Source organism: Euprymna scolopes, chromosome 7 (genome assembly GCF_053919585.1).
Source record: "Euprymna scolopes isolate OS-2025 chromosome 7, ASM5391958v1, whole genome shotgun sequence".
Lineage (NCBI taxonomy): Eukaryota > Metazoa > Mollusca > Cephalopoda > Sepiida > Sepiolidae > Euprymna > Euprymna scolopes.
The window spans coordinates 93,069,998-93,097,942 of NC_136488.1; the positions used below are offsets into that span (position 1 = coordinate 93,069,998).

At 31.0% G+C, this 27,945-nt stretch overlaps 1 protein-coding gene across 24 annotated transcripts in view; it reads left to right on the top strand.

Moving 5' to 3' along the window:
- Positions 1–27,945, top strand: part of LOC145279831 (DNA-binding protein RFX2-like) — a 117,956-nt gene that overhangs the window by 30,680 nt on the left and 59,331 nt on the right. For 6 of the 24 annotated variants that reach the window (XM_080131242.1, XM_080131246.1, XM_080131258.1 and 3 more), the window contains 3 exons: positions 16,594–16,666; positions 23,036–23,348; positions 25,195–25,336. In XM_080131242.1, the coding sequence (XP_079987368.1) occupies positions 16,607–16,666; positions 23,036–23,348; positions 25,195–25,336 (515 nt within the window). In that variant the 5' untranslated portion in view covers positions 16,594–16,606. Of the gene's footprint in view, positions 1–6,403; positions 6,490–16,577; positions 16,667–23,035; positions 23,349–25,194; positions 25,337–27,945 lie in introns of all 24 variants that reach the window. The other 18 variants (XM_080131254.1, XM_080131251.1, XM_080131261.1 and 15 more) reach the window with 5 other exon arrangements.

The following is a 27,945-nucleotide window of genomic DNA, read 5'->3' on the forward strand; positions in this document are numbered from 1 at the left end:
ATTGCTAGTGACCATTAGTGCTTGTCACAGGCATCCAGTGATAGCCAGTAGATGCTAGTGCCCAATAATGCTCAACATTTAAAGACAGATGATTTTAATTCCAAGCAGTCAGATGGAGGCTGACACTGATCATGGTTACCAGTTGCAAAGGCAGCCAGTGTCAACCAGTATATGCAAGTAATCACCCCAAATCAACACTAATCACCAGTAACCTCCAGTGCTGACAATAACAGCCAGTGGCTTCTGTCAGCTGCCATTGCCAGACAATACCTGGCAGTAAAAGCTAGATCATTTCATTTTGGCCACAGCTACCAGTGCCACTATTTTCCAGAGTTGATAATCATAGTTTAATTATTTTTTCAGGAGCAGGTGGAGGGACTCCTTTACCGAATCTGTTCTGGCTTTGTGTCGTACTTCCATCGGGCAACACTGGTACATGAGTCCTGCTAGTTAACAAATAAGTTCAAACAATTGTTATTATAAAATTCAAACTTTTTTTTTTTTACAAATGATAAAGATAAATATACTACCAAATCTATGCGATTTTAAAAAAAATAATCATGGATTTTGGAGGGATTAATACCAGTTCACAATTTCCAATTTTAGATATGGTGACCATGATGAAATGAATTCTCTCTATTTTTTCAATCTGTAATTATCTTTCAAGAAGTTGATAGATAATATATTCAAAGAATATGAATGCTGATATTTATTCAACTTGGCCTCATATAGCTGAAGGCAAGGAGACATGTTGAAGATTGAACGCTCATAATCTCTTTTATTCTAAGACTGGCTTTCTATTATTACAGCAGGTGTCAAAGGGCATTTAGTGAATGTCTGCTACTTGTTGACTTTTTAATCCATTCTGTGCATTTCAATTGCTTGTATTCTCGTACGGATGAATTATATGAATAAACTCATGCATATCAACTTTGACATTTGCGTTGTTAGTCATTTGTCCAGCTGATAAGTAGCACATGCCTCTTAGAAAATCTTAATATAAATTTGGATTTTAAAATTCAATCGACTTCACTTTTTGATGTATTAGGTGTTATTCATGTTTAATCAAAGCAGGTAGTTTTAATCTTTTAATAGAGGTTGGAAGTCAGCAATAGTTGCAAGAATTTGTGCTGAGAGTCCTTATTTACTTGCCTCCGTCCTTCCCCACAAGGACAGAGTTCGGAACAAAGTCGTTTTTTAATGTGGAGAAAATTCAGTTCTCCAAATAAGGATACTTTGAATTGGGACAAAAATAAAAATTCCTTAAGTAAAGAAGAATTTTCCCTTCATTGAGCCACGACAGAAAAGATGAAGTGTAGTATCAGAACAGAGACTACACTTCACTTCTAGCCAAAAGGGCCAAGGAATTTGAGCTGAGAATCAGTTGATCTGATTTTTTTTTTTTTTTAGCTACCTCTCCACCTCTAACTCATGGGTATTTGATTTGAAGTCTAAATTAATTTGTTCTAAATCATTGTTAATATTTTATATAGGGAGGTGGATAAACAAAATGTGCTGACAACCTGGGTACGCAAAGTTTAAATTCTGTCTGTTCCATAGCACAATTTTCATGTATGGATGTTGGCAAACTTCACATGGTCCCTCTTGTAAGTACCTGATTCTTACTAGAATCAGGAAAAACCACAGAATCAAGCCGATCAAGAAAGCTGTACCTGATGCTTATTCACACAAATTTACTATTCTTTACACAAGTAAAGAAATTTTTTTTTCCAACTGGCTAAAACTAGTAATACCCACTGACCATAAAAACGCTTTGGATATTTTCAAATTTCAAGGCGGTTCTACTAAAATAGTAATATTCTAGAAATCAAAACACTAAGTTTCCAAAATACTACTATTTTGTTCAGAAACGAATATCCTTTCTTATGATTTAATAAATAATAATCTACTTAATATATTTTAAGAATTTTAGGAAAGTAATGATAAAAATGTTAATGCTTTGAAATAGTCATATTGCATCAGAATTTTTTTTTTTATCTCTCATGGTGCTTAAAAAGGAATTTCATCATGAAATTTGGAAAACAATTAGAAAAAACTTCAATCTCTCTTATTGTCGGGGTACAGAATAAACTAGTCTGTTCATTTTATTGTTGTCTTAAAAATAATACTTGATGTGTCTCTCGAACATTTTTTCTAAAATTTTTTGTACCCTAACTAATAAGTAAAATAATGTTTTTATCGTTTTTATACATTAAAATGATAATTCTACGTTGATTTCTCTTTTGGTACCAGAAGTTTTTTATTAAAAAAATGTTAATACATTTTCAACAAAAGTAAACAATTTGAATAGTAACACTCATTAGTCAGCAGCTGAAGCAGTAGCAGCCACTGTTGGCTGTTTACTTTAATGAGAACCATGTTTATTCTGAGTTATGTTTATTTTGAAAGAAACAAATTTTTGTTTAAAATTAATGTGGCCTGCGATTCTTTTATAAAATTTCCTTCAAGAAATATTGGTTTTCAAATATATTTAACTTTTAAACTTTAATTGTAGTAATAAATGACTATAGCAGCCAATTAAAAAAAACAACAAAAAAACTAAATAACATTCCCTCTTTTAGGTGATTAGTGGAAAAAAAAATAACAATAAAATAATTTAGAGTAGAGGGGAGATCATTTTCGCATATAAATTTAATGTATAGTGGTCCCCCATTTTCTAATCATTCTTGCCTTTTAGAGCAGTTAATACTCCAAATTCTTTTGATATTTTTCAATTTGAAAAATTATATATATATATATATTATGCTACCATTAAATCTAGGTCCTAGTGACAAACCCACCCCCTGAAAGTGCTTCCCTTAAACCTGTACCATTAATCTTAAATTTGTGTGCCAAGTTCCACCTTGAAAAAAATATTCAATCCTACCACTAACCTTTAGTTTAAATGGTGCCCACTTCTAAATAAAAACCCTTCCATAACTCTACCACTAACCCTAAGTCTGAGTAACCAGCCTCTCATTATACAGACCATATTAAAACCACACATAATCATCAAAAACAAAACAAAATAAAAAGACTGCATCCCATAAAAAAAACACACTGGATTTGTCTCTCATAGAAAAATACTAAAATGGCCTTGAAATGGTGGATTATTTTATGCTAAATTTATATGTGAAAATCCGCCACTCTGAAATAATAGTTTTTGTTTTTTCTTTCTTCTAAGTTTTCAAGATGTTTAAATGTAATTGCCCCTAGCCCTACTACTAACTTAAAGTCCTAGTGACAAGCTTCCTCCTATTAAGACCCTCTTAAAATCATACATAACTGTCTAAAAAAAAACAAAAAAAATTCATAGGATTTATTTTCCATAGGAAAAAATATGATTAACTGCCCTAAAACGAATGGCTCTAAAATCTAAGATTATTTTACATCAAATTTTTATATATATTTTTCTTTATTTTTGTAAAGTTTTTCAGTGTGTTCATATGTAATTGCGTTTTTTAGGGTAGAATCACGTCATTTTGAAGAGGCAAGTGGGAGTGATTTAGCAAATATTAATCTACAATAATAAAAAAGAAATATTCATTTTTAAAATCCTAGTATTAGATTTTATTTTCCTATAAATGCATTACAATTTTCTATGTATGCCATTATTGAGATATTTTAAGCGATTTCAATTTTATCAGATGTACCAAAACCCAAATGCTGTCAATGACACACTTACAAACCTTACATATTCTGATCTAGTATGATCTTGAGTGAATTATATAAAAAAAAATTATTTAATATTCACTCCTTCACCAGGAACAAATTCTCAACTGTTGGGGTCAGAATGAAAATATGCTCTTGAAACCAAGTAAAATAACTTTTAATTATTTCCTCTGAGCCAATTAAATTGAATTGAAAATTATAGAAATTAAAAAAACAAAAAGTGAAGATGGTAATATAAAGGATCACAACTGGTAATAGAACTATACAGTGGTTCTTATTCATTGCTGGATAACTCCGGGTACCCTGCTACTTATCAGTAAAGTGGAATATTACTAGATTAATTGTTTAGCATATAATAGTATATTACTACACTAATTGTTTGTTGTAATGGATCACTGCTTATTTCAAAATTCTTTTTTCTTTTCTTTTTTAAGTGGAATTTTGAAACTTTTTTCTAAAAGCAATTGACACAAGCATAATACCCTCTATACACACAATCTTCAAAGGAAGAAAAATAAAAAAATAAAATAAAAGAAACAATACTAAATGTTAACAAAAAATGTTTATTGCTTTTTGTTTATATGTTTACTATTTTCAGATGATTTTGTTGATTAACTTTAGAATTTGTTAAAATTCTGACATTGTCACTATACTAATTACAAACCAGTAAATAAACAAAACAATAAAATAGATGCCCCCTCCTCCAAAAACAATTTAAATTACTAGAAACTAAATGTTTGCATAGTGTAATTTCCATCAAACTTAAGTTATTCTGATTCTATTAAGATTCAGGGTGCTACTAATAATAAATATGTTTGTATTTGTAACTTTGCTGTATAAAAATACAAAGCTATAACCACTGCAGTTTTAATTATCTTTTATAAGTGAATGACAAATTATTTTAAAAATATGAAAGGAAAACTTCTATTTTTTGTGTAAGCACATTCAATATTGGCAAGGATTAAGAGTGAAAGTAGTTCCACTGGTTAAATGCATTAACATTTTTAAATTATAACAGTTTAAAGACCAGTTAAAGTACAGATTTTTTTTTAATTTTAAAATTAACAAAATTCTAATTTTCAGTCCATATAAGAGTCTTCATAAAAAAAAATGGGGGCAATATTTTATTTATTTTATTTTTTTAACACAGCTAGTCAACTATAGTCAGCTATATCAAAGATTAAGATTTTTATGTCCAAATCTAATGGTTATTGGTTTTGTATGCATGTGTGAGTTAGGAATGAAAGTATTTCTACTGTTTGAATGCATTGAAATTTAAAAATTATAACTGTTTAGAGACCAGTCAAAATGCAGATATTTTTTTAAATAAACGTTTATTTAAATTCTAATTTTCGACTTGTATAAGTCTTCATTCATTGGCAAGGATTAATTATTTTAAAATTAAAATGAATTAGTTTTAAAAGCTATTAACATTTTTGAATGTTAAATGAACCTCATTTGCAATTTAAATAACAAGCAATTTTTATTTGAATTTTTTTGTAAAAATTACTCTCAACCCTAATGACAAATGAATTAAACTCTAATAAATAATATATTCCTTAATTGGAATTCATTTTTGAGATGAGCATTATATATATATATTAATTTATTTTTATTTCGGACTATTATTCTCCTCTTTATTAGTTGTTGTTTTTTCATCTTTTATTGGTTTGTTTATTCACAAAGTTTCGGCCAACTATTCCTCTGGCCTTCGTCAGGTGGTAACCGCTACTGATAGGAACTTCGAATCTCCTAACTGCATTCTCGGCCATCACTGCCATCCGTAGTTGTTGTCGTCTCACCATATTTTTGGCCAAGTAAACCTCTGGCACGCTTTGGATGGGATTGAAACCGCTATCTTCAGACAATGTTCATCTGGAACTGTAGAGATTCAACATCTCTATCAACTGCGCCACGGGCTCCGAAGGGCGATCAAGGTTGGATTCTTTGATCTTATAAATCCATGTTTATTTATTATTTGATCTTCCATAGTCGGGTCCCACCCAAAGCGTGCCAGAGGTTTACTTGGCCAAAAATGTGGTGAGACGACAACAACTACGGATGGCAGTGATGGCTGAGAATACAGTTAGGAGATTCGGAGTTCCTATCCATCGCGGTTACCACCTAACGAAGGCTAGAGGAATAGTTGGCCGAAACGTTGTGAATAAACAAACCAATAAAAGATGAAAAAACAACTAATAAAGATGAGAATAATAGTCCGAAATAAAAATAAATTAATATCTAATAAATAACTTTCTTTTTTTTTTAAATAAGTCGCTAATTACATGGAGTAAAAGTAGCAAAGTATGTTATTGCTAATAACATGATACAAAAAATAGCAAATCAAAATTTGCTAGTCAGAATCAAAGTTTGATATGTCAGCTGAAATAATATTAACTGTTAAAATCTCAAAAAATAACTTTATATGTTAGAAATAACAATACCTCCTCTCTGAAATATCAGTAAATCTTAAAGAAGAAATGTGTGTTTTAATTTACCTTTTTTATTTACTGCAAAATGATTTTGTTAAAACTCCTCTCTTTGATTTCTATTAAAACTTGAAAGATTTCTTTTTAGTGCTGTGTCAGCAACTATTTACAATCGCCTAGTTCATTTCTCTTTTGCTAAAACCATTTTTTTCATTAAAAGATTGCTTCTTGAATAGATTGAACAGTCGATATAAATTCATTCTTCTTGGGTAACTGACTAACCATCAACATGTCTCCTTCAGTTGCATTCCATTTTCATACAACCCTGGTCGAATTGCCTCGGACAATGGGAGAACAAACGAGAAGAGACATAGTATAACAGAAACTGGTTTGTAGCAGATATTGTTTTAGATGTCATTTTTGTCTTGTGTATTTTGGCTAACATCCGCTTGTTCACTGATAATGGTTCACTGCACACTTCATTGTTAGAATTTGAAAACTTGTTTCTGGAATGTTCTTTTACTCATATCAAAACTGTTTTGTTGGAATGAATCTTTTGTTCTTGCAATAGCTTTATTTATTTTTTTTTTTTCTGATTTGGAATTAATATTTTCACAAGTTCTTGAAAAAATATTTTTAACCTATTGCTAACTTTTGTAGTTTAACATTTAACAAGCTGTTACTACTCACTTAGAAAGCAATTCGCTTGCATGATAACCATTGTCAACACACATAACTGACAATTATAACTGAAATTCAATGTTTAACCATTCTTTCCTATTTTAGTTTGCCAAATTCATTACAGTTGGATAATCTTTTTGCATTTATCTGTTATACTCATAATTAGAATCTGTCTCTATATAAAGTTAAGTATGCGTATATATTCTTATATTTGTATGCATAGGATTAATTCTTAAATTAATTAACCAACCATTATGAATTTTGGAACACAGCGGTTAAACGAGTAGCATGGGTTATTTATAGTTAAATTTAGTTTTCTGCATGGGGGACAAAGAGTGGGCAAAAAACCTTTGTGGAAATTCAGATAGTTCTGTTTTCTTGTGAAAGTTTTAATTTGAACAATATTTGCAATTCTATATTATTATTATTATATACATTAAACTATGCTATTTGAAATTAATTGAAAATTTCTTGAATAGAAATGCAACAATCTTAATATCTCAGTTCTTGTATTCTTCAGATTTATATATATTTCTTCAAGATTTTAACATTTTCTTTAAAGAAAGAGAATGAATTCTTGTATTCAACATTTTTTTTTCTATAACCTCCGACCTTCTTAAGATGCATCTTGTCAAACTCTAGTATATATACAAAATTTTAAACAAAATTCTATATTTAATCAACAGGAGTAGATTGTTCTTGCTTTGTTAGTAATGACTAGGTAGAATTCTAGACTATCACTTAGAACTGATTTTTACTTAATACCTTTATCCAATGCGCCATGTGATACTGAGAATAAAATAAAAATTACTTAAGATTTTTACACAGTCATTGCTGATGGAACAAGAACAATCTACCCTCGTGGATTAAATAAAGGTTTCAGTTTGAAATTCTGTACAGATTCTTGTGTTTAACAAAATACACCTGAAGAAAATCAAGGATTATATTGGCTGAAACATTATGAAAATAATATCTAAGATGAGATCTGAACAATACAAATTATTAACTCTCATCTAAAAAATTCTGAGACATTATTTTTAGTTATTTGTTCTTAATTCTCTTATCCTTTATGGAATAAAAACATGCATGCACAATCTAATATACAAAATTGTTAGTTTACAGTAACCAAAATAACTAATTATAGTTAGAATTATTTGGACTACTATTCGGAGCTTGGATTTTATTTTTACGTTTTGGCTGATGTAACCGCTGATCTTCTTCAGGTAAATTTTTTATAATTTGGACCCATGGCATGGTTAAAAGTGTTGATTAACAATCAGTTCTAAGCATTTTGGAGTGTGAGGGTGTAGTTTTTATTATAGTCTTAACTTTTATTATAATCTTAATAATTTTTCTCGGGCATGACTGATGGAATGAAAACAATCTATCCCTCTAAATTAAATAAAGGAACCAGATCAAAATTTCATATAGGTTCTTGAGTTTAACATAGAGATTGTTTGTTAAGTCGAAAAAGATGCACTAATATTGGATGTTTCATTGACCAAAACATGAAGATAACTAAGATGTCAATAGTTTAAATAATCAATCGTCATCTAAAATAATTCTGAAACATTATTTATAGTTATCTATACACTAGAGAGTTCTTATTCAAAAGCTATCTCCAAATGTTCTACTTTGATAGTTATTTTTATTCAAATATATCTCTAGTAGTTACACGTCATGTTTGGCAAGTGAAACACAATTTTCATAAAGCACGATTGCTTATTAAATTCTTATTTAATTATTTATTTTTCAAAATAGTCAGAAAGAAGTAAAAACAAGATGTACTTTTTGGTTTATAAAATATTATTGTTAATGAATTGCTTAAACTTTATAGATGACTCATTGTTTCAAGACATTTGGATAATAGTCAAGCCTTTATTTCTTTTGCCTTCCTCATAACTATTTTCTACTGGTTTTATTGCATTTTGGATCTTTTTAGCATTAAAAATAACCAACTATCTAGTAGTCTCCAAGTTAATGAGAAAAAGAATAGAAATGTTTATTAATTTCACGCTTTATTAAAAAGGTGGTATTTTTAAATTGCCACAATAAGTAAAGGGAGATAATAAGGTGTTGCTATGCATAGCTTAAAAATAAAGATATACTTGTGAATCTTTAGATAAATATTAGAAATTTGAAGTAAAAGAATTAAATGCAAACAACTATTTAAAATCGTACATTTGCATAATGTTATCGTTTATTAACAAGACATTATTGTTTGCTATTTTGTATCTCATCGTTTATTAAATCAATCTTTAGAATGATTTAATAAACGATAACAATGTACAATTTTAAATAGTTGTTAGAATTTAATTTTTCTAGTTCAAATTGCTAGTATTTATATAATGATTCACAAGTATAGCTTTATTTTTAATAAATGGGTACCACATTTGTTTTTCTTTTAAGCTAATAAAAATAAGTTCATTTTCAATAAAATAAAGATTTTATAAGAAAATTTATTCAAAATTAACTTGTTTTTTATTGAACATGCTTTTATATTTATAATATTTATAATTATTTAAAAGAATGCGCTTTTTACTTTCTAATACCTTAATGAACTAGTTTATATTTTTTATTTAAATGTGGAAAAAAAATTTTTCCAAATTATGTAAGTATCATTTAATTTTTTTCTAATTTTAGAACTGCATATTAATATTTTTCACTTTACTTTTGTGGTTAAATTTTTTTTTCTTACAATTTGATTTATTATTATTTATTTATTTATTTTTTTACTTGATTTAAACTAGTGATAACACTATTTTTTGTCATGTTTTATTTATTGTATGAGAGAAATCAGTAAGAAAGAATTTATGTGCATGAATTGATGGTTTATTGTAAGCAAACATTAAGAGACATTTTCTAATCAATAATTTTGTTTAAACTTTTACAAGTTGTTTACTATTCTATCTTTAGATATTATTTTATACTCAGTTTTATATACATTGAATAATCTTTAATAATACTTAGTTGTTTCCTAACTTTTGTTTTGAAAATTATATATATATGTATATATATATTTTTATTATTTATTCGAAGGTAAACAGTTACATTTGGTCACTACAAACATCCATCTGTTTTAGTCAATGAGACTTCATCAGGCAACCCTGAACCATTAAACGCCATAAAAAAAACATCAGTATACATTAAGTATACATTTTTTTTCGATAGCATCGAATGGTTTAGGATCGCCTGATGAAGTCGCATTGACTGAAACAGATGGCTGTTTGTAGCGATCAAATGTAACTTTACCTTCGAACAAAAAATATTTTGCTCTTGTTATCGAGCACTATCTAACAACCTCGTTGTATTCATTAGTCCCTACTTTTGAACATCTCAGGCCTGGATATATATATATATATATATATATTAATTTAATAAAATTATTGATTTTAAGAGATCCAAAATTTACGTAATTTGATTTTTATAAGCATTTTTAAATATCAATAACACATTTACTTTTCAGATCATACAAACATTTTGAAAAATAAATGGCTTTTCAAATTGTTGTGAAGGGTGCTTATTTTCTATGCAAGTTTCACATAGGGATTATCCTTCTACTTGATTTTGTTTTGACTGGAAGCAGGAGAAATAATTTTATATTACATGACAAACTGAACACCCTGCTAGCAATCGACAAGTCATTTAGTTAAAAGAAAATTTCATCTAAAAATTTGGTACTAATCCAATAGTGATCAAAAAATATTTTATCAAGAAAATTAAATAATAAAAATGTGTGTGCATGGTGGGGCTCATATACATCCACAAAATATTTTGATCACCTTAAAGTGCATAAAAAGAAAGGAAATAAGTGCCTGTTCAGAATTTCACCCTGTATAAAAATAAGAAAAATCTGTATGATGTACTTACCTGTGATATAACAAAAACTAACACATTCCAAAAATCACATAAATTGATCAAGTAGTTTTATTTTGAAATTAGAAAAGCAAATTTTATAAGTAACTGGAGAATTGCTGTCTTGTCAGCCATTTTAAAAACAATCTAAAAAATCAAAAACAATGGGCGATAACTCAACATAATTCAAACCTGTGAAATTTGTTGTAATGCCTACGAATTTCTATTAATTACTTAAAAATGATTTTTTTTATAAAAATAAAACTATTTGATTAATTTACATAATTTTCAGAATATGCTATTTTCATTTTGTCATGGGTATGTCCATCATACAGATTTTTTTTATTTTTGTTTTTTTAATATAGGAGGAATTTTTGACCAGAAAACGTTGTAAACATGCCAAAATGTATCAGCTATTAAAATCAATTTAGTAATTGAAGTTTAATTTGAGAGGACACCACATTTTCCAGAAACGTTGTGCAATTCTTTTTCCAAATTATAAACTTTTACATAACTCTTCATCACCATTTTAATTACTTTGTACTGATATATTTTGATGAAATGATTTTGAATATGACATTGTCAGATGTTTTTAGTTTGTTGGTCCTTGTAAAATCACTAGTTAAGCAACATTGAGCCTGGCTCGTATTTAATGAATGACCATTTGGGAAGAGTACATACTGTATGTAACAAAAATACCCCCCCCCCCAAATAGAAATAACTTATATACGAAAATATGTACAATTTCTACATAAAATAATGACTCAACAATGGTTGACATGCCGCCGAACACTACAGTATTATTTCTTAAACTGATAAGGTCTTTTGATTCTTGTCCAAAATTACCCCTGTATGAAAAACAAAAATAAAAATATTTTCTTTCCATCACAAGTACTACACCATACAGATTTTTCTTTATTTTTATTTGGGAATTTCTGGACAAGACAAGGGGGGAAATTCTGGACAAGAACTGCTCTTTTTCATTTATTTGTGATGGTACATTTATAGAAAGAAATTTTTCTTTTTCTTATTAACTCAAAAGAAAGAGTAATGTGTGTGTATGTACACAGTGATATTTAGTTTTACATTTTTGGCAAGAGAGACGTGCTTTACTTATTTATGATGAAACATTCACTCCCTTATAATGTCCTACCCTGTATGTGGGGATGTCTATTATTTTATTTTTTTTTTATATATATATATATATATATATATATATATATATATATATATATATATATATAATCTGTTTATTATACTAAAATTATTATATGTGTATACATGTTTCAGTGGAATCCTAATTCAAGGAGACCACTTCATCAGCCCCCCTCCCCAAAAAAAAAGAAAAGAAAAAAGAGCAATATTAATAAAAAAAGTAAAGATTACATTCGTTTTTTATAGGCTATTTGGGTGTGGTTTTTCAGGCCATATACATGCATGTATATCTATTTCTATAATGAATATATTTATATTTTATATAAATATATTTATACTCTAGTATTAAGGGAAAGATAAACCACCCCATTTAAAAAAATGACAACCATCAAAATTAAGTTTGTATATAGATTTGAAAACCTGTAGAGTAGATAATGCACTGTGGGTGTGTTATTGGCAGCTCCAGTAACTTTCGCTTCTCTTTATTTGTCCCTCAAGTTCTCATTTCCAATGAGTGATTTTTCTGACAAACGGTGAAGAAAAAGCTGCTTTCCAGGTCAGCAGTACTTCGTGAACAGTAGCCTGAGAAATTTTCTCCTATGTTTATCCTTGTGGCCATGTCACTAGTAAGGGTGCTGGAGATAAACGTTTCATCTGGGCTGACGTTACCCGCCTGATAGTCAGGGACCTGAACCTTAGATTAACCACTAAGGAGGCTGTCCTATCAGCAGGTGCAAAGTAATGGGCCTGCTGTATTGCCATTTGGTGAATGGATTCTGGACCATGCAGTAGTTTCTGGCTGGTGGGGCCTCTCGATGCCATACTAGTGGGTAATTGTTACGCCTTTACCTTATGTGCTACAAAAAAAAAATTCTTGTTTTTTTTTCTCTCTTACTTTCCCTCTCTGTCCCGCTCTAACCAAGTCTGTCGACCTGTTCCACAAATCCCAAAACCTCAACATGAAATATCTACAGAAAAAATACTCGAATAAACCTAGAACCCCATCCTCCAATGTAGACCCCTACTACCATGTCTCCTTCTCCAACATCAGGGGTCTACGTTCCAACCTTCCAGAGGTTGATACCCAATTACAGTAGACAAAATCAGACATTTTCTTCCTAAGCGAAACTGGCATAGGGTCGACCGCTTCCCTAGATGAGTTTGTAATTAAAGGATACTCTTACTTAACATCTAAATCTGACCCCCAAGATCGCCATGGGCATAGAATATGTGCCTAAATTAAAGATGGCTTTCCTTGTGGTAGGGATATCTGCAGAGAAGACCCTAATTTACCTTATATATGCTTCCGGGTTGTACTTACTTACACCACCGCATTTATATTTGCCTTCTATCGCCCTCACAAGAGCTGAGTTACTATCTTTAAGAGTATATCAGAGAAAATTGACCACATCCTGTCTGCTCATCCTCCAGTTAACATTCACATTTGTGGTGACTTCAATGTCCGCAATGTGGAATGGTTGACCCACTCAAACAAGATAGATGATGAGGGGAGGTTCTGTCATGATTTCGCCATTGCCTATGATCTCACTCAGATTGTCCACGAACCCACCCATGTGCTTAATACTACCGATCAGTATGCAATCCTTCTAGACCTTTTTCTCACAACTTCCCCTGAGCTATGTTCATATTCCATTCTATCTCCTCTGAGATCTTCCGACCACTCGGTTGTATCAGTTAAGATAAAAATGAAATGTAATAAGTCTTCAGGCGTACCTCTCCACCGTACTGTATATCGATACTCTATGGCTGACTGGAATAGCTTCCGCACATTTATATCTGATCTATCTCTGCATTCCATGTTTAAAAAGGATGTGTCCTCTATAGTATCAGACCTGACCGAATTGATAATTGTATTTCATTGATGGTAATTCATACCATCCAAAAAATTCCAACAAAAACCTAATAGCCAGCCATGGTTCTCCCCTGAATGTGCTGCTGCCATCGCGCACAGAAATCACTTTTTCCATAACTACCAACGTAATAGATGCACTGAGACTAAAGCTGCTTTCAGTACTGCCAGCAACCACTGTAAAAGAGTAATAAAAAATGCAAGAGAGCTATATGTTCAGTCTGTTAAATCCAAAGTAGCTGAGCAGCGGCTTGGTTCCTACCAGTTTTGGCAAATAGCAGACAGGATCCTGAACAGAAGCATGCGTTCTATCCCAACCATCATCAATGGGCCTGAAGTCATCTCATCAGCATCAGACAAAGCCAAACTATTTGCCAAGAACTTTGCAACCCTATGCGATGAAGGCCATCAACTCCCCCTATTTTCTTCTATAACAGACAACACGCTATGCGACATACAAATATTTGTGCATGAGGTTGCCAAGCTAATCAAGAACCTTGATTCCAGTAAAGCAACTGGCTCTGACGGCATTCCAATTATAGTGTTGAAAAAGCTTCAATCAGAACTTACCCCCATACTTACAAAACCATTTGCCTTAAGGAGAAGTGCTTTCCAACACCTTGGAAAACCTCATCAGTATACCCTGTATTTAAGAATTCAAGCGATAAGTCATCTCCCTCTCAATACAGACCAACAAGTCTCCTGTGTCATGAGTAAGTTCCTGGAATCCATATTAAATAAAGAAATAGTCAACCACCTCAGCAGAAATAACCTTCTTAGTGCCATGCAATACGGTTTCTGTTCTGCTAGATTTACAGCAGATGTGCTAACAGTTATATCTCATAGGATTAGTGAATCTCTCGACAAAGGCTTCCTTTCTAGGGCAATTGCTCTTGACATATACAGGCCTTTGATAAGTTATGGCATAAAGGCTTCACAAGATTTCCAGCTATGGTATAACTGGAAATGTTTTCTCAATTATTAAATCATTTCTCTCTGATAGGCTCATAAGAGTAGTGGTTGATGGGCAGAAATCAGAGGCCTACAGTATTAATGCTGGAGTCCCTCAGGGGTCCATCCTGGGCCCAACTGTCTTCCTGATCTACATCAATGATCTCCCAAAACACATACTTAAATCATTTGTTGACATCTATGCTGATGACACAACCATCTATGGCAACACATCAAAGGCCGTAAATGACAAATTTCTCTCTGATTTTCTCTCCTCTGATCTTGAGCACGTGGTACAGTTGGAGAAGAGGTGGCTGGTTACTTTTAATGCATCTAAAACCAAGCTCCTATCTTTACATCATCAACGTTCTGATCCCCATCTGGCATCAATTGAAATGGATGGATCTCGTCTTGGGGAGGCTCCATGTTTTGACAAGCTTCTGGGATTGACCTTTACTCTTGACCTAAAATGGAACACGTACATCAAGTCTGTTGCCAAGGTCGCTAGAAAAATGGTAGTATCCTTCTACCGCTCCAGAAGATATCTCACTGCTGATGCAATTCTCTATCTATATAAAAGCCAAGGACGTCCAAGGATGAAGTACTGTTGCCACATCTGGGCAGGAGCTGCTAAAAACAGTCTATCCTGCCTTGACAGAGTACAAAATAGACTACGTGGCTTAGTGGGGGATGCCCTTTTCTCTTCTCTGCAGCCTCTCTCCCACAGAAGAGACATTGCGAGCCTTTGTTTTATCATTATTTCCATGGCAAATGCTCGTCTGAACTCCAATCTCTGGTCCCTCCTTGACAATATTTCACGAAAAACACCCATCTACCTGAAACCACTGTCAATAATTTTCTTCACTCTTTATCTGTGCCTAAATCAAAACGTGGATTCCATGAACAAAGCTTTTTTTCTTAAAAGTGCACGCCTGTGAAACTCTGTTCTGTTTGCCTATTTCCCACCTGACTACAATTTGGATGTGTTCAAGTCCAACATAAACAAATTCCTGATAAACTGCCCCCTTAAGTAAGACACTTTATCAAATCTCCATTACTAACGATTACTACAATATTATCCTATTGATTACAGTACATGCAATAACTCTTATCCCAGAGTGGCTTCCGGGCCTTGATAAGTGGTGACTACCATGTAAAAAAAAAGAAAAAACCTTTGTCACTGTAATTACTTCAGACACCACAGTAGAGTGGAAAATATAACTCCCAATATACCACCTTTTATTTAAATCATATAAATAGGCTTGTATATCTATACACTGGCTGTTAATTTAACCATATGGACATATATCTTATAAAAAACAAATAAATAATTTGAAAATGAGAAGCAAATCAAAGGCTTAAAAAAGTGAAGAATAAAATAAATAAATATAATTTAACCATAAAATAGATAATGTAGTTGCTGGCAGAAAAGAAAAAAACAACCATAAAAACCAAAGATGGGGAAGTTAACAGCAGTAAGTACTTCCCCTCTCTTCCCTCAACCCTCGCCCCACCTACTCCTACTCCCTTCCTTCACCACATCTCCCTCCAAAACCCTTACTGCTCACATTCACAAAGTATACACCCCACTTTCTTCCAAAGTGGAAACCACACCCAAATATCCTGTAAAAAAAATCTTGACTCTTTTCAATTTTTTTTGGTCTGATGAGGTGGTCTCCTTGAATTAGGATTCTACTGAAACATGTATATACATATGTAACCAATAATGTTTGTATAATAAACAGACTATATACTAGCTCTATCTTCCATTGAGCACTCGTTAATAATCACACGGGTTTCATTGGATTTACCTCTAGGAAACCAATCTATACAACCAATCTATGCATAAGTACAATACCAACGTTGTTATTCTAAACAAAGTTTGTTTTACTTAATGTATACTGATGGTAATATGTCATGAATTTCTTTCCTACTCAATATATTAATATTTATAAACCTTTTAGAATTTTTTTTTTCTAGGGCTGAATGTCCAATGGCTACCCAAACCTATGTGAATGATCTACAGGCAATGAATCCAGCAAATGTACAGCAGGTAACTTCTTTTTTTTTTTTTTTCTTACATTTTATATTACATTTGAATGAGCTCCAAATTTTCCTTTTATTTATTTACTTTTAATGAACAATTCAAGTATGTTTTTAAAAAGAATGTAAGCTTTGTAGCATGTGTATGTGTGTAAAGACAAAAGGAAGAACAAATCAAACACAAGAATAAATCATCAAAAATGAAAGCTTTAGCGGTTTCGTACGAATCAATAGACGTCTTCAGAAAAAGTGAAGATTTTAGATTAATTGAAATAACGGTAGAAACATAGGAAAAAGAAAGAAGATGCACAATGGAATGTTTGGGGCATATACTTAAGTATTTGAAAAATAAAATGAAAAAATTATATGGTGAGTGCTGTAAAGATATTAAAATGGGAAAAGGGTTGAGAAAGAAAATGAAAAGCAAATAAAATTTAAAAAAAAAAAACACATATCCAAAGCTTTTGACAAGGTCTGGCATGAAAATCTTCGCATGTAAATTTAATTGTACAGTATTACTGGACGAATACTTGATTAGATCCTACTTGGACAGAAGAAAATTTGAGATTATCTTTGATGACCATACATTCAAGCAAAATATTATTGCTGGTGTGCCTCAACAGTTGATCCTTGAAACTTCTTGATTAAACTGTGTCCGACATGGGTGACATATATCTCAGCAATGTTTGAAAATCTTAGTAAATGACCTCCAGTCCATAGTGAAATTAGCAATACACACGGATGATAAAACGCTTTGGATAATTAGGAATTTTAAGGGAGTTCTGCTAAAATCATCATATTTTAAAAACCAAAGCATTTTAAGTCCTCAAAATACAACCATTTTGTTCGAAAATGAATATACTTTCAAATAAATTGATAAATAATAATGTAAATTATATATTTTAAGAGTTTTAAGCAAATAAAGTGATAAAAATGTTAACATCATAAAACAGCGTTTTCGGTAAGATTTTGTAACGACCCCCTCTTGGTTTGTAAATGGTCCTACCGCGTTTCTCTTAAGAATTTCATCATGAAATTTGGAAATTAACTAGAAGAGATATTACTTTTAATAGATTCGATTGTCCGAAATTCTTTTGATAGTTCATTTTTTTGTTGTGTTAAAAAGAAAACTTCAATATGACAAGTTTTGAAAATTTTGAAAAAAAATTTCTTCGGACATCCACTATTAAATAAATCAATCTTTTTATTACATTTATCCGTTAATAATAAAAATGTAACTGGCTTCATCTTGTGGTACAGAGCAATTTAAAATCATGATACCTGGAAAAAAAATCACTCTATTTTTAAAAAGTATCTAAAAACGAACTGTGGAAGCAGCAGCAGCTTTAATATCGCTGATATTACTTTACTGTAAACAAACTTTTTTTGTTTTGTTTTTTATTCCAGAACGAATTAAAAAAAATGAAAATATGAAAATAAAAAAAAAATTTTCTTACATATTTAATTGGAGCTCATATTATTAGAACATAATTAGCTTAACTAGAGCTCGGTTATCAGAATATATAATTTTGAAGCAATCCGGCGTTACTTTTGGTCAAATTTTAAAAATATAATTGAAAAACAAATATGTAACCTCTGCACTTTTATCCATTACCTTAGTTTTTAACGGTGAATTAAAGTGTTTTGTTTATAAAAAAATAATGTGAAATATTATTTTGCTTCACGTGTGCGAGCAGTACCCCCCCACCACACACACACACACACACTCCCAATATATATATTTTTTTTTTTTTTTCGAGCAGATTATAATTGAATGGATACTAATCTACCCAATTATATATAAAAAAAAATACAAAATATTTGTAGGAGGTGCTCAGTTTCTAGTTAAGTTCCTATTTACTTGCCTTCCCACAAGAACAGTTAGAAACAAGGTCAGTTTTTAATGTGAGGAAAATCCAGCTTCCCAAAAAGGGCCAATCTGGAGAGAAAAACATAAAAATTGTCTCCATCATGAAGGATTTCTCCTTCACTGACAGAGGACAGAAAAGGCGAAGTGTAGCATCAGAATATTACAATGTGATCTTGGCCCAAATCCAGGTAGAGAAATAAAAAAAAAAATGTCTTAAACTGGAAAGTTTAACGAAATAATGTGTCACTCGGACAAGAAATGTAATTGAAAATAAAAAGTAAATTTATCTAAATTTGTGAATGATTTGTTAACTTTAGCAAAAAATGTTTTTTGATATTTAAATAAGTGGGCAAAAATATTTAATAAGTTTTCCAAATGTCACGTTTTCTGTTAGTGACGTCACTTGTTTGTAATGAAATTTATTTTTGTCTATTTGTTGTAATTCTTAAGTTTCACACCCCTTAAGAATTCTGACAAACAAAAATAAATTTCATATTTAAAAGTAATTTGATGTCCAAAATCTAAGGCATAAAATTTTCAAAAAGCCAATAATTATGGCCCACTAACCATAAATATGGGGGTCAAACACCTTAAAAAAAAGAAAAAAAAAAGCCCTTAATCCTACTTCTAACCCTAGGTACGAGTGGCAAGCCTCCTCTTATTAAAACCTTCTTTAGCCCTAACAATAATGTTAAGTGGCAAGCTCCTCACCAAACAAAGTTCCTTTGTAAGCTACATATAAGTGTCTAAAAAAAATCCTTTCTTAAAGAAAAGTGTACCATTTATCACCGATAAAAATAAATTAGTCAACTGTCCTAAAACATTACAAAAAAAAATGGTGAATTATTTTACATTAAATTTATGTGAAACTAACCCCCACTCTAAATTCTAAAAAATTTTTTTTTGTTTCTATCAAGTCTTCAGGATGTTCACATATAATTTTCCTTAGCTTTATCATTAACCCAAAGTCAGAGTGGCAACCCTCCACCCTCTCATAATTGCACAAAGACCCTCTTAAAACCACACATAATCGTCTTTAGAAAAAAAAGGTGCACAGAATTTATCTCCGATAGAAAAAAAATGGTTAACTACCCTAAAACGCTAGAATGGCTCAAAATAAGGAATCATTTTACATTAAATTCTAAAATAATACTTGTTTATCTTTCATTAAAATTTTTTAAGGTATTCACACGTAATTGCCTACAAAGGTAAAATTGCATATTTTGGAGAGGTGGTCAGATAGGGTGGGGGGTTAACGGAAGGTATTAATCTACAATAATACCAAAGAAATATTGCAATATATTCATTTTTAAACAGTCCTAGATTTCGATTTCAGTTATTTGTACATATAATGTATTACAATTCAGCTTTGAGTTGTTTAACTTCTTTTCTTTTTATGAATACATGGTATTTTTAAAGAATTGCAGCATATTTATGTGCATTTACTGCAGGTTATTTGGAAACTATTAATTTTTGGAGATTTTCAGTAGCATATTCTAATTCCTAGCACAAAAATACACTTATATGGTAAATTTCATTGCTTAATCTTCTGTTTTAACAAAAATACAGCATTTTTGCTGAAAAAGTAATGTAAAAAATGTGACAAAACGCATATTAGTTTTATTTTATTTCGGACTATTAGTCTCATCTTATCTTTTTATTGGTGCACAACGTTTCGGCCAACTTCCTCTGGCCTTCGTCAGGTGGTAACCGCGACGGATAGGAACTTCGAATCTCCTAACTGCATTCTCAGTCATCACTGCCATCCGTAGTTGTTGTCGTCTCACCACATTTTTCGAAGTTCCTATCCGTCGCGGTTACCACCTGACGAAGGCCAGAGGAAGTTGGCCGAAACGTTGTGCACCAATAAAAAGATAAGATGAGACTAATAGTCCGAAATAAAATAAAACTAACATACACTGCTCATCTTAAAAATAAAAAATTCCAATAAGGAATAATATATATAAAACGCATATGTTCTTAAATAGGGAAAAATATCCAAAGTGTGAGGTACAAAAATAGTCATAACTTCCTTAATTTTAATTGGATTTAAAAAATTAAAAAAAATTCTTTCTAAGCTCATCAAGCTCTTTCTATAGATGCCAATATTGAAATATTTTAAGCTATTTCAATTTTTTCACGTGTATTGCTAGTGAAATTGCAACACAAATGGATGGTAACATTCAATACTACAAAGAACTTTTTCAACCACCAATTTCCATGGTTTATAGCAGTCTTGTTGAGATTCTTTTATTAAAACTCTTCAGCCTAACATTCACGGGTAACATGAATTGGAACAAATACATTGCCAAGGCTACTGCAGAGAATATGGGTGCCATCTACCACACTAGAAAACTATCCACACCTTCCATTATTCTATATCTCTACAAGCCATCATTCAACCATGCATGGAGTAGTGTTGCCACATATGAGCTCAGACATCAACCACTATTCTCTCTCTCTATTAGACAGTGTCCAAAAATTGAGTTTTTAATCCAGTGGTTCTCAACCTTTTTTACTCATGGACCCCTTTTCCCTTCTTTTTATCTTGGTGGACCCCTTCATAACTATTGGTCATAAGACAATCTTCTATTTTTCACTCATATAAATTTTGAGGTTTTAATAATCAAAGAAATATTATATAATTAAGCTTTATTTTTAAATGAAAACTAATTTAATGCAAATAAAATATTCTACAACAACTATAATAATAATGATAAGTTTTGTTATGTTTTGCCTGTGGACCCCCAGAAATATTCCATGGACCCTAGAGTCCATGTGGACCCCGGTTGAGAACCCCGGTTCTAATCTAATAGCTCTTGAACTGTCACCAAGCTCCAACTCCTATCCCATCACCACAATATTGCATCCCTGTGCTTGTTTTACAAGTATTTTAGTAGAATGTGCTCTGATGAACTCATAGCATTGGTGTCCCTTCGATATATATCGCCAACTAATCCAACAGCAAAATCCCGCCCTTTCACTGTTGAGGTTCCCAGATTCCAGAAAGTCTTCTACTCTAATCGTTTTTTTTTTTTTGTTTTTTTTTCAAACTACTTTAGAATTCCCTTCCTGCTTTCCTAATTGTATTAGCATGCAGAAATTTAAGTGTGAACAGATATCTTGCTGTTCAACTCTCTACTTAGTATGTCCCTATAGACATGGCCCCTAATTCACAATAGCTCCTTTCATCTCTGTGGTAATGTGCCGTGTTTAGGGTGAATATGAGTAAGAAAAATGTTGAGGGTTTTTAAGGTGCATAACATGAGTATAACCTCCCATTTAAAAATTCAAGTATTTCAGATTTGCATTACATTTTATTCATAGTCATTAGACATCAATTCAGTAAGATTCCCTCAATTGGATTTTTTATTAAGGCCCTTTAAACTTAAGCCTTAAATTCTAGACATTTTCTAGAATGAAAATTATGTAATAAGTATTCTAGGAATAAAATTTAGTAGCTATATTTTGATCTTAATCTTGTATATACATGTATTGGGAAATTTCCTAAACTAATGAATGAATCATGAATTTTAGTATATATCTTCTAGATAACATAGTTAGTAACACGGACACGTTATTTTTCTTTTTTTTTTCTTTTCTTTTTTTGTAAATGTTAACATTTAGAGGTGCAAATATATATTCATCATAAATTTGAAATATAAATTATCAGTAACCCAATGATTAACATGGACATATTGTTTGTTTGTTTTTTGTAAACTTTACCATTTAGAGTGTTTTCACTCAAACTCGTACCCCCCAAAATACTTAAAATAAGTTAGCTACAAAAAATTTATTAGAGAAAAGAATTGCTCTACATCAAATTTTGGGTTATATTAAGAAATACATTTTTACAAGGATCAGTGTATGAGTATGAACACCAGAAATATGTATGTACTTGGTAAAGTCCTAATCTATTGAATTTATTATGAATTATGAAATATACATTCTACACAAGAGTGAGTAACACACACAATTAGTTTATTTTTTTGTAAACTTTACCATTTAGTTGAGTGCCACTGAAACCATACCATACCCCCCCTCCATCCCCAAAAGAAAGAAAAAAAACAAAAAATTCTACACTATTGCTATAGTAGTTGCTTATACTCGTCTTGGGATGGATATTCATCGTGCGTGTGTGTGTGTATTAGTTGTGTTAAAACTAATGTTAGCAAAATAATTTATCTTGTGGGATTTGAAGAAGAATTGTATGTGGAATTTATGATTAATATTAAATATATTGTCTTATCTACACATAAAATGGCTTCACATTTCTTTTTGATTTAATGGGTTTTTAACAATGTAAATTCTTTAAGATGTAAAATTTTGTCAAATTTAAAATTTATTTCACTTTTTTCCTTTTTTTTTTTAAAGCAAGTAGAGAATTAAAATTATATTTTTAATCTTTTTTCTTTATCTAGTAATATTAATTAAATTTTCATCTTGAAAAATTTATTTTCTTTTTATGTACATATATGAATAGCTTCTCCTTGGATTCTCATTTTCTAGAATACATCAAAGTCAACTGTAGTCAGTCAGGCTCAAGTCGTCCAACAGCAACCACAACAGCCTCCCCAGACTCAGGTACAAGTCCAACCCCCACAGCCAGTACAACAACAACATCAGCATCAGCAACAGCAGCAGCAGCAACAGCAACAACAGCAGCAGCAGCAGCAGGTCCAAGTACAACAGTTAGGCCCGCAGCAGCAGCATGCATCTACTCAGGTAGGAGCTATCCAAAAAGTTCAAGTGTCTCAAGCAGCTACAACAATCATCCAGCCTGCCCAAGCACATACAGGACAACACTCCTATATAGTTGCTAGTATGTCCATACCATTTTTCTTTTTCATTTTTTTTTTTTTTTTTTATAAACACTTTTAGATTAACATTTGGCTATAATTTAAATTATCCTCTTAATATTTATTATCCAAAAGGATATTGCTTGGTTTAACCTATTTTCTGATTATCCAGAGTATTCACAGATTATGCAGTCTGAATATTTTTTTTTAAATCCAAAGTGTTAGTATTCTATCATTGAAACTAAATTTATCAATCAGAGATGCTTCATTCACTGATAATTTCTCCCTTTCTAAGAGTCTTGAAAATTGTTGGTTCTTTGTGCAATATGATGTCTTGCTCTATTTTTTCTTATGTTTATTTCTAAATACAAATTACTAATATTTATTTTAGCAATTGTGGTGCTTTACTTTTTCATTAGTTTATTTCTATATTGTGTCCAAAATTCTAAATTGAAATGGATACGAGAAAAAGATAAGTTTTCTTTAATGAATGTACATGATTTCGTTTGATTAAATGTAAATTTTGCTTTATAAAACGAATGCAGAGAAATGTAAATGAAGCAGTTTTACAAATAAACATAAATTTTTATTTTATTTTTTCTTCAATTCTGTACACGTGTGCGTGTATAATGCCTATACCAAGAATACTCTGGATAATAATATAAATTTTTGAAACCCATATAACTTCAAAAATATTTATAAATTTATAACAGATATTTTCAAATTCAATATATAATTAAATATAAACGGGATTATTAAGTGAATAAAAAACAATCTTTTGTAAGAATAATTAAAATAAGTGAAAAGAAAAGGTAACTTGCATTTTAGAGGATTTATTTTGGAACATGGATTGATTTATTTGTAGCTAGAATATTTGATGTTTAAATTTCTTATATTATTCTTTGCATTTGATTCGATTCAATAAAAAGTAGAAAGTTAGCTTTGGATTAAAAAAAAATATTAGAATTATTGGACTAGTATGTTCATGATAACAATGTTTTTTTTTTTTTTATATATAACTCTACCTAAGCTTAATGTTATAATTAAAAGTGTAGAACTGAGTCAACGATTTTTGTTTTTAAGTTGGGTTTTGGGTTTTTTGTCCTCTCTGAGATAGTAAATTAGAGAGAACAATTTTTGCAGGAGTTTGAGCTTTTTGTTCAGTTATTACTAACCAGCAGAGTGTTACCACTGTCGATTAAGGGAATAGTCTCTCAGGCATGTCTATGAAGTATATGTATGGAAGCGAAACTTGGACAGTGAGGAATGTAGAATAATTTTTTTCTAGAGGGAAATGATATGAGAATGATGCAATGGATGTATAATGTTAGTTTTAAAAACACTTAGATCTGATGATATCAAAGGAAGATTAAATCTTTGTTTGGTCACATAGAAAGAATGGATGAGATTATTTGTATTAGATGTAGAACACTTGAGGTAGCACGATCAGTTGGAAGGGAAAGGCTAAGAAAAACATAAGAGAAAGTTATAAGAATGTGTTTGAGACAAAGACCTGGCCATAAATAGATTCGTTTGGAAGTCATTTTCTAAAATCCATCCAACACATGCCATCATGGATTACAATAATAAAATCGCATGGATTACAATAATAAAATTGTAATATTCTAGGTTTATATTGTTCTTATTTGTAGAGAAAATACTAAGCAACACTATCAACTTTAAATACATTTCAGGAATGTCAGAAAATATACGGCACAAAAAATTAAAATACTGGTCCAAATAATTCCGTGTGGAATGAAAATTCTTTATCATTTAACTTTGATATTTTTATAAATTGTTTAAATTAAGTTCCATTGTAAGTCTCTTCTTTTTTAATCTTTGAACATGTTTCCTTTTTTTTTTTCTTAGCATCTGTTCCTGAAGCAGTTAATGAGCAGAACCATGAGCAGACCCCAGTCCAGCAATCTGGCCATCAGACAGTCTATTCGGCACATGTCCAGTACGTAGACGCCAATGACCAAGCTATCTACACAGCTGCCAATGGCCAAATGTACGACTGAATTGTTGATGAATTTAGATGTGATTTTGTTTAGTGAACGATTTTTGGCTGCATGCTTGTTAATTGTTCTCGCAATTCTTGCTTTTTTGTTCATCCTTTTCAACTCTGCTTTTCTCTTTTCTCACATTTTCAAATCAGTATTTCTTAATGCGTAATGATTTTCATAAAAGACTTCTTGCATTGCCGTTAAATAAGAGCCAAAAATTGTTTTTATTTGATCATAAAAACATTTTAATACTATAAAATTAACTGTGTTTAAACTACTTGATCAATTTTTGTGATTTTTGGAATGTAACATGTTCATGCCATGACAAGTAGGTACACCATAAAGGCTTTTCATTTTTGTTTTTCTAAATAAGTGCAAGTCTCAAGAAACGCCAAACATGTCAACATTTAATGATTCTAATTTTTTTAGTTAAAATATTATCTTATTATTATTTTACTATAATTTGATATTTTGGTTTAATGTTACAATAAAAATTTATTTTGGTGATATTGAAATCTTCATATTTTAAGTATTTATTGTAATCTAAATTAATAGTTTTAAATTTTATTTAATTACTAGTGAGGGTACCCGGCGTTGCCCGAGTGTTTGTTTCCGGGACGGGGGGGAGGGGGGTAAAAAATGTTATGGTAGGTAAGTAGGAAGGATCAAACCCGGAGTCATGAGTAAAAGTAGGAAAATAAAGTGTGAAAAAAAAAACATCTGCAACGTTAACAGTTCGGCCACCAAGAAAAGTCCATTCCAGTTGTTTAGGAAAAAAAAAAAAAAAAAACGACTACGGTAGGTTGGCGCGAACGTGAAAATATAATGTGAAGTGTCCAGCACGCTAACCACTATGCCACAGAGCACTGCAGCTTAGTTTAATGATTTTAAATAACTTCACATGAAAGAACTACGAAGCCAAACCGGTGTTCTCTTCTCAACTGTTCCTTGTGAACGATCCCCAAACGGTGTTAAGTGGTGGCAGGGGGAGGAGGAATTTATTAGAGAGAAAATATTTTACCACTTCCATTGATCTTAACCGATTTTGGCCGTGACTTTTCAGCAGAAAAAGTATAGAAATCTAAGATTATCGAGGAATTTGAGAAATAATAAGCCTATAACACACCTCAGATATTGTTCTGCCGTTTGTGCATATTATATTTGCATGAAATATCTTGATTTTTAATCCTATTAAGGTCAAAATCCGACGGGAAAAAATGAGTTCATTTTATTTATATAGAGACTAGCGGGGGTTGCCCTGGTTTTTAGAGACACGTGTGGTTGGGGGGTGGTAAAATGAAAACAAAGCAAAGTCATAACCCTGTTTAAATATTATAAAAACAAACAATGTTAAAACTATTTAAAACAATCGTGTAGTAAAAAAAAACAATTAAAAAAATGAACGTAATGCAATATGAACGGTCTGGCGGTGCCCGTGTATTTGAAAAATCCCAAAAAAGTTTGAGGGGGTCGAGGAGAACTTGAATCATTGAGGCGAAAGCACAAAAAAAACCCCAAAAAACGTGATGAATTAACTAAAAAGTGAATTTGGTCAAATATCAATCAGTGAAGTTTGTTTTGGTTTAGTTTCAGTAGTCACATCACACTCGAATTCTAAATGAATGTTTTTGTTTTCTCAAATTCTAAATGAATTTATTCGTTTTAATTTCAATTTAAGTGTAATGCAAGTGAAATCACGATATCGTTAAATGTTGAGTTGAAAGTACTAATAAATAAAGGTCATAGTTAGATTTCATGGTTAGTCGTTAAAACCGGAAGTAAAATCCGGTTAGCCTTGCAGATTGCATCTTACACTAACAAAAAAAAAGCAAAAAGAAAGCAATAATAGTAATCACATATTTTTTTTCTTTTTTTTTTTCTATTTTATTATGGAAAAAACAGAAAGCATAAATCAGGGAAAAAAGATAAAAAAAATAAAAAAAATTAAAAAAAAAAAGAAACGCCATAAGTAACCTTGTATGATTCCAAACCGGTGTGTTTCCTTGTAGTATTCCTTGTGAATGCATCCACTACGGTGTAAATGGGGAGAAGAGAAAGGAGGAATCTAATAGAGAGAAAAGATATTGCAACTTCCATTGAATCTAAGCGATTTTGGCAGTGGACTCTCACCGGAAAAAATATAGGAATGTACCATTGTCGAGGAACTGTAGAGGTAATAGGCCTATAGCAAACCTCAGATAATGTGCTACAGTCTGTACGCATTACATTTGCATGTAATGTCATGAGTTTTAATCCTATTAAGGTCAAAGTCGAAGGGGAAAAAATGAGTTCATTTTATTTATATAGAGATAAAATGATTATTGTAATAATAAATACTAGAAATTAGATGTTAGAAATGATAAAAACGCAAATAATTTGAATCAACAAGGGGATTTTATAGACATTATCAACATCTTTACTTAAAGTTGTGCTATGGAACTGACAGGATTGTAAATCAGTTTACCACAACCGACTTTAGTGTTTTAGATAAGTTCTTTCCAAATTAATTTTGCATAAAATGGTGATTTTTTTTTTTTTTGTATTTCTCAAGCAGAATGATAACTTTTATATTTTATTCTGTTGAGAATGAAACTGTTTCTATATATATTTTGAA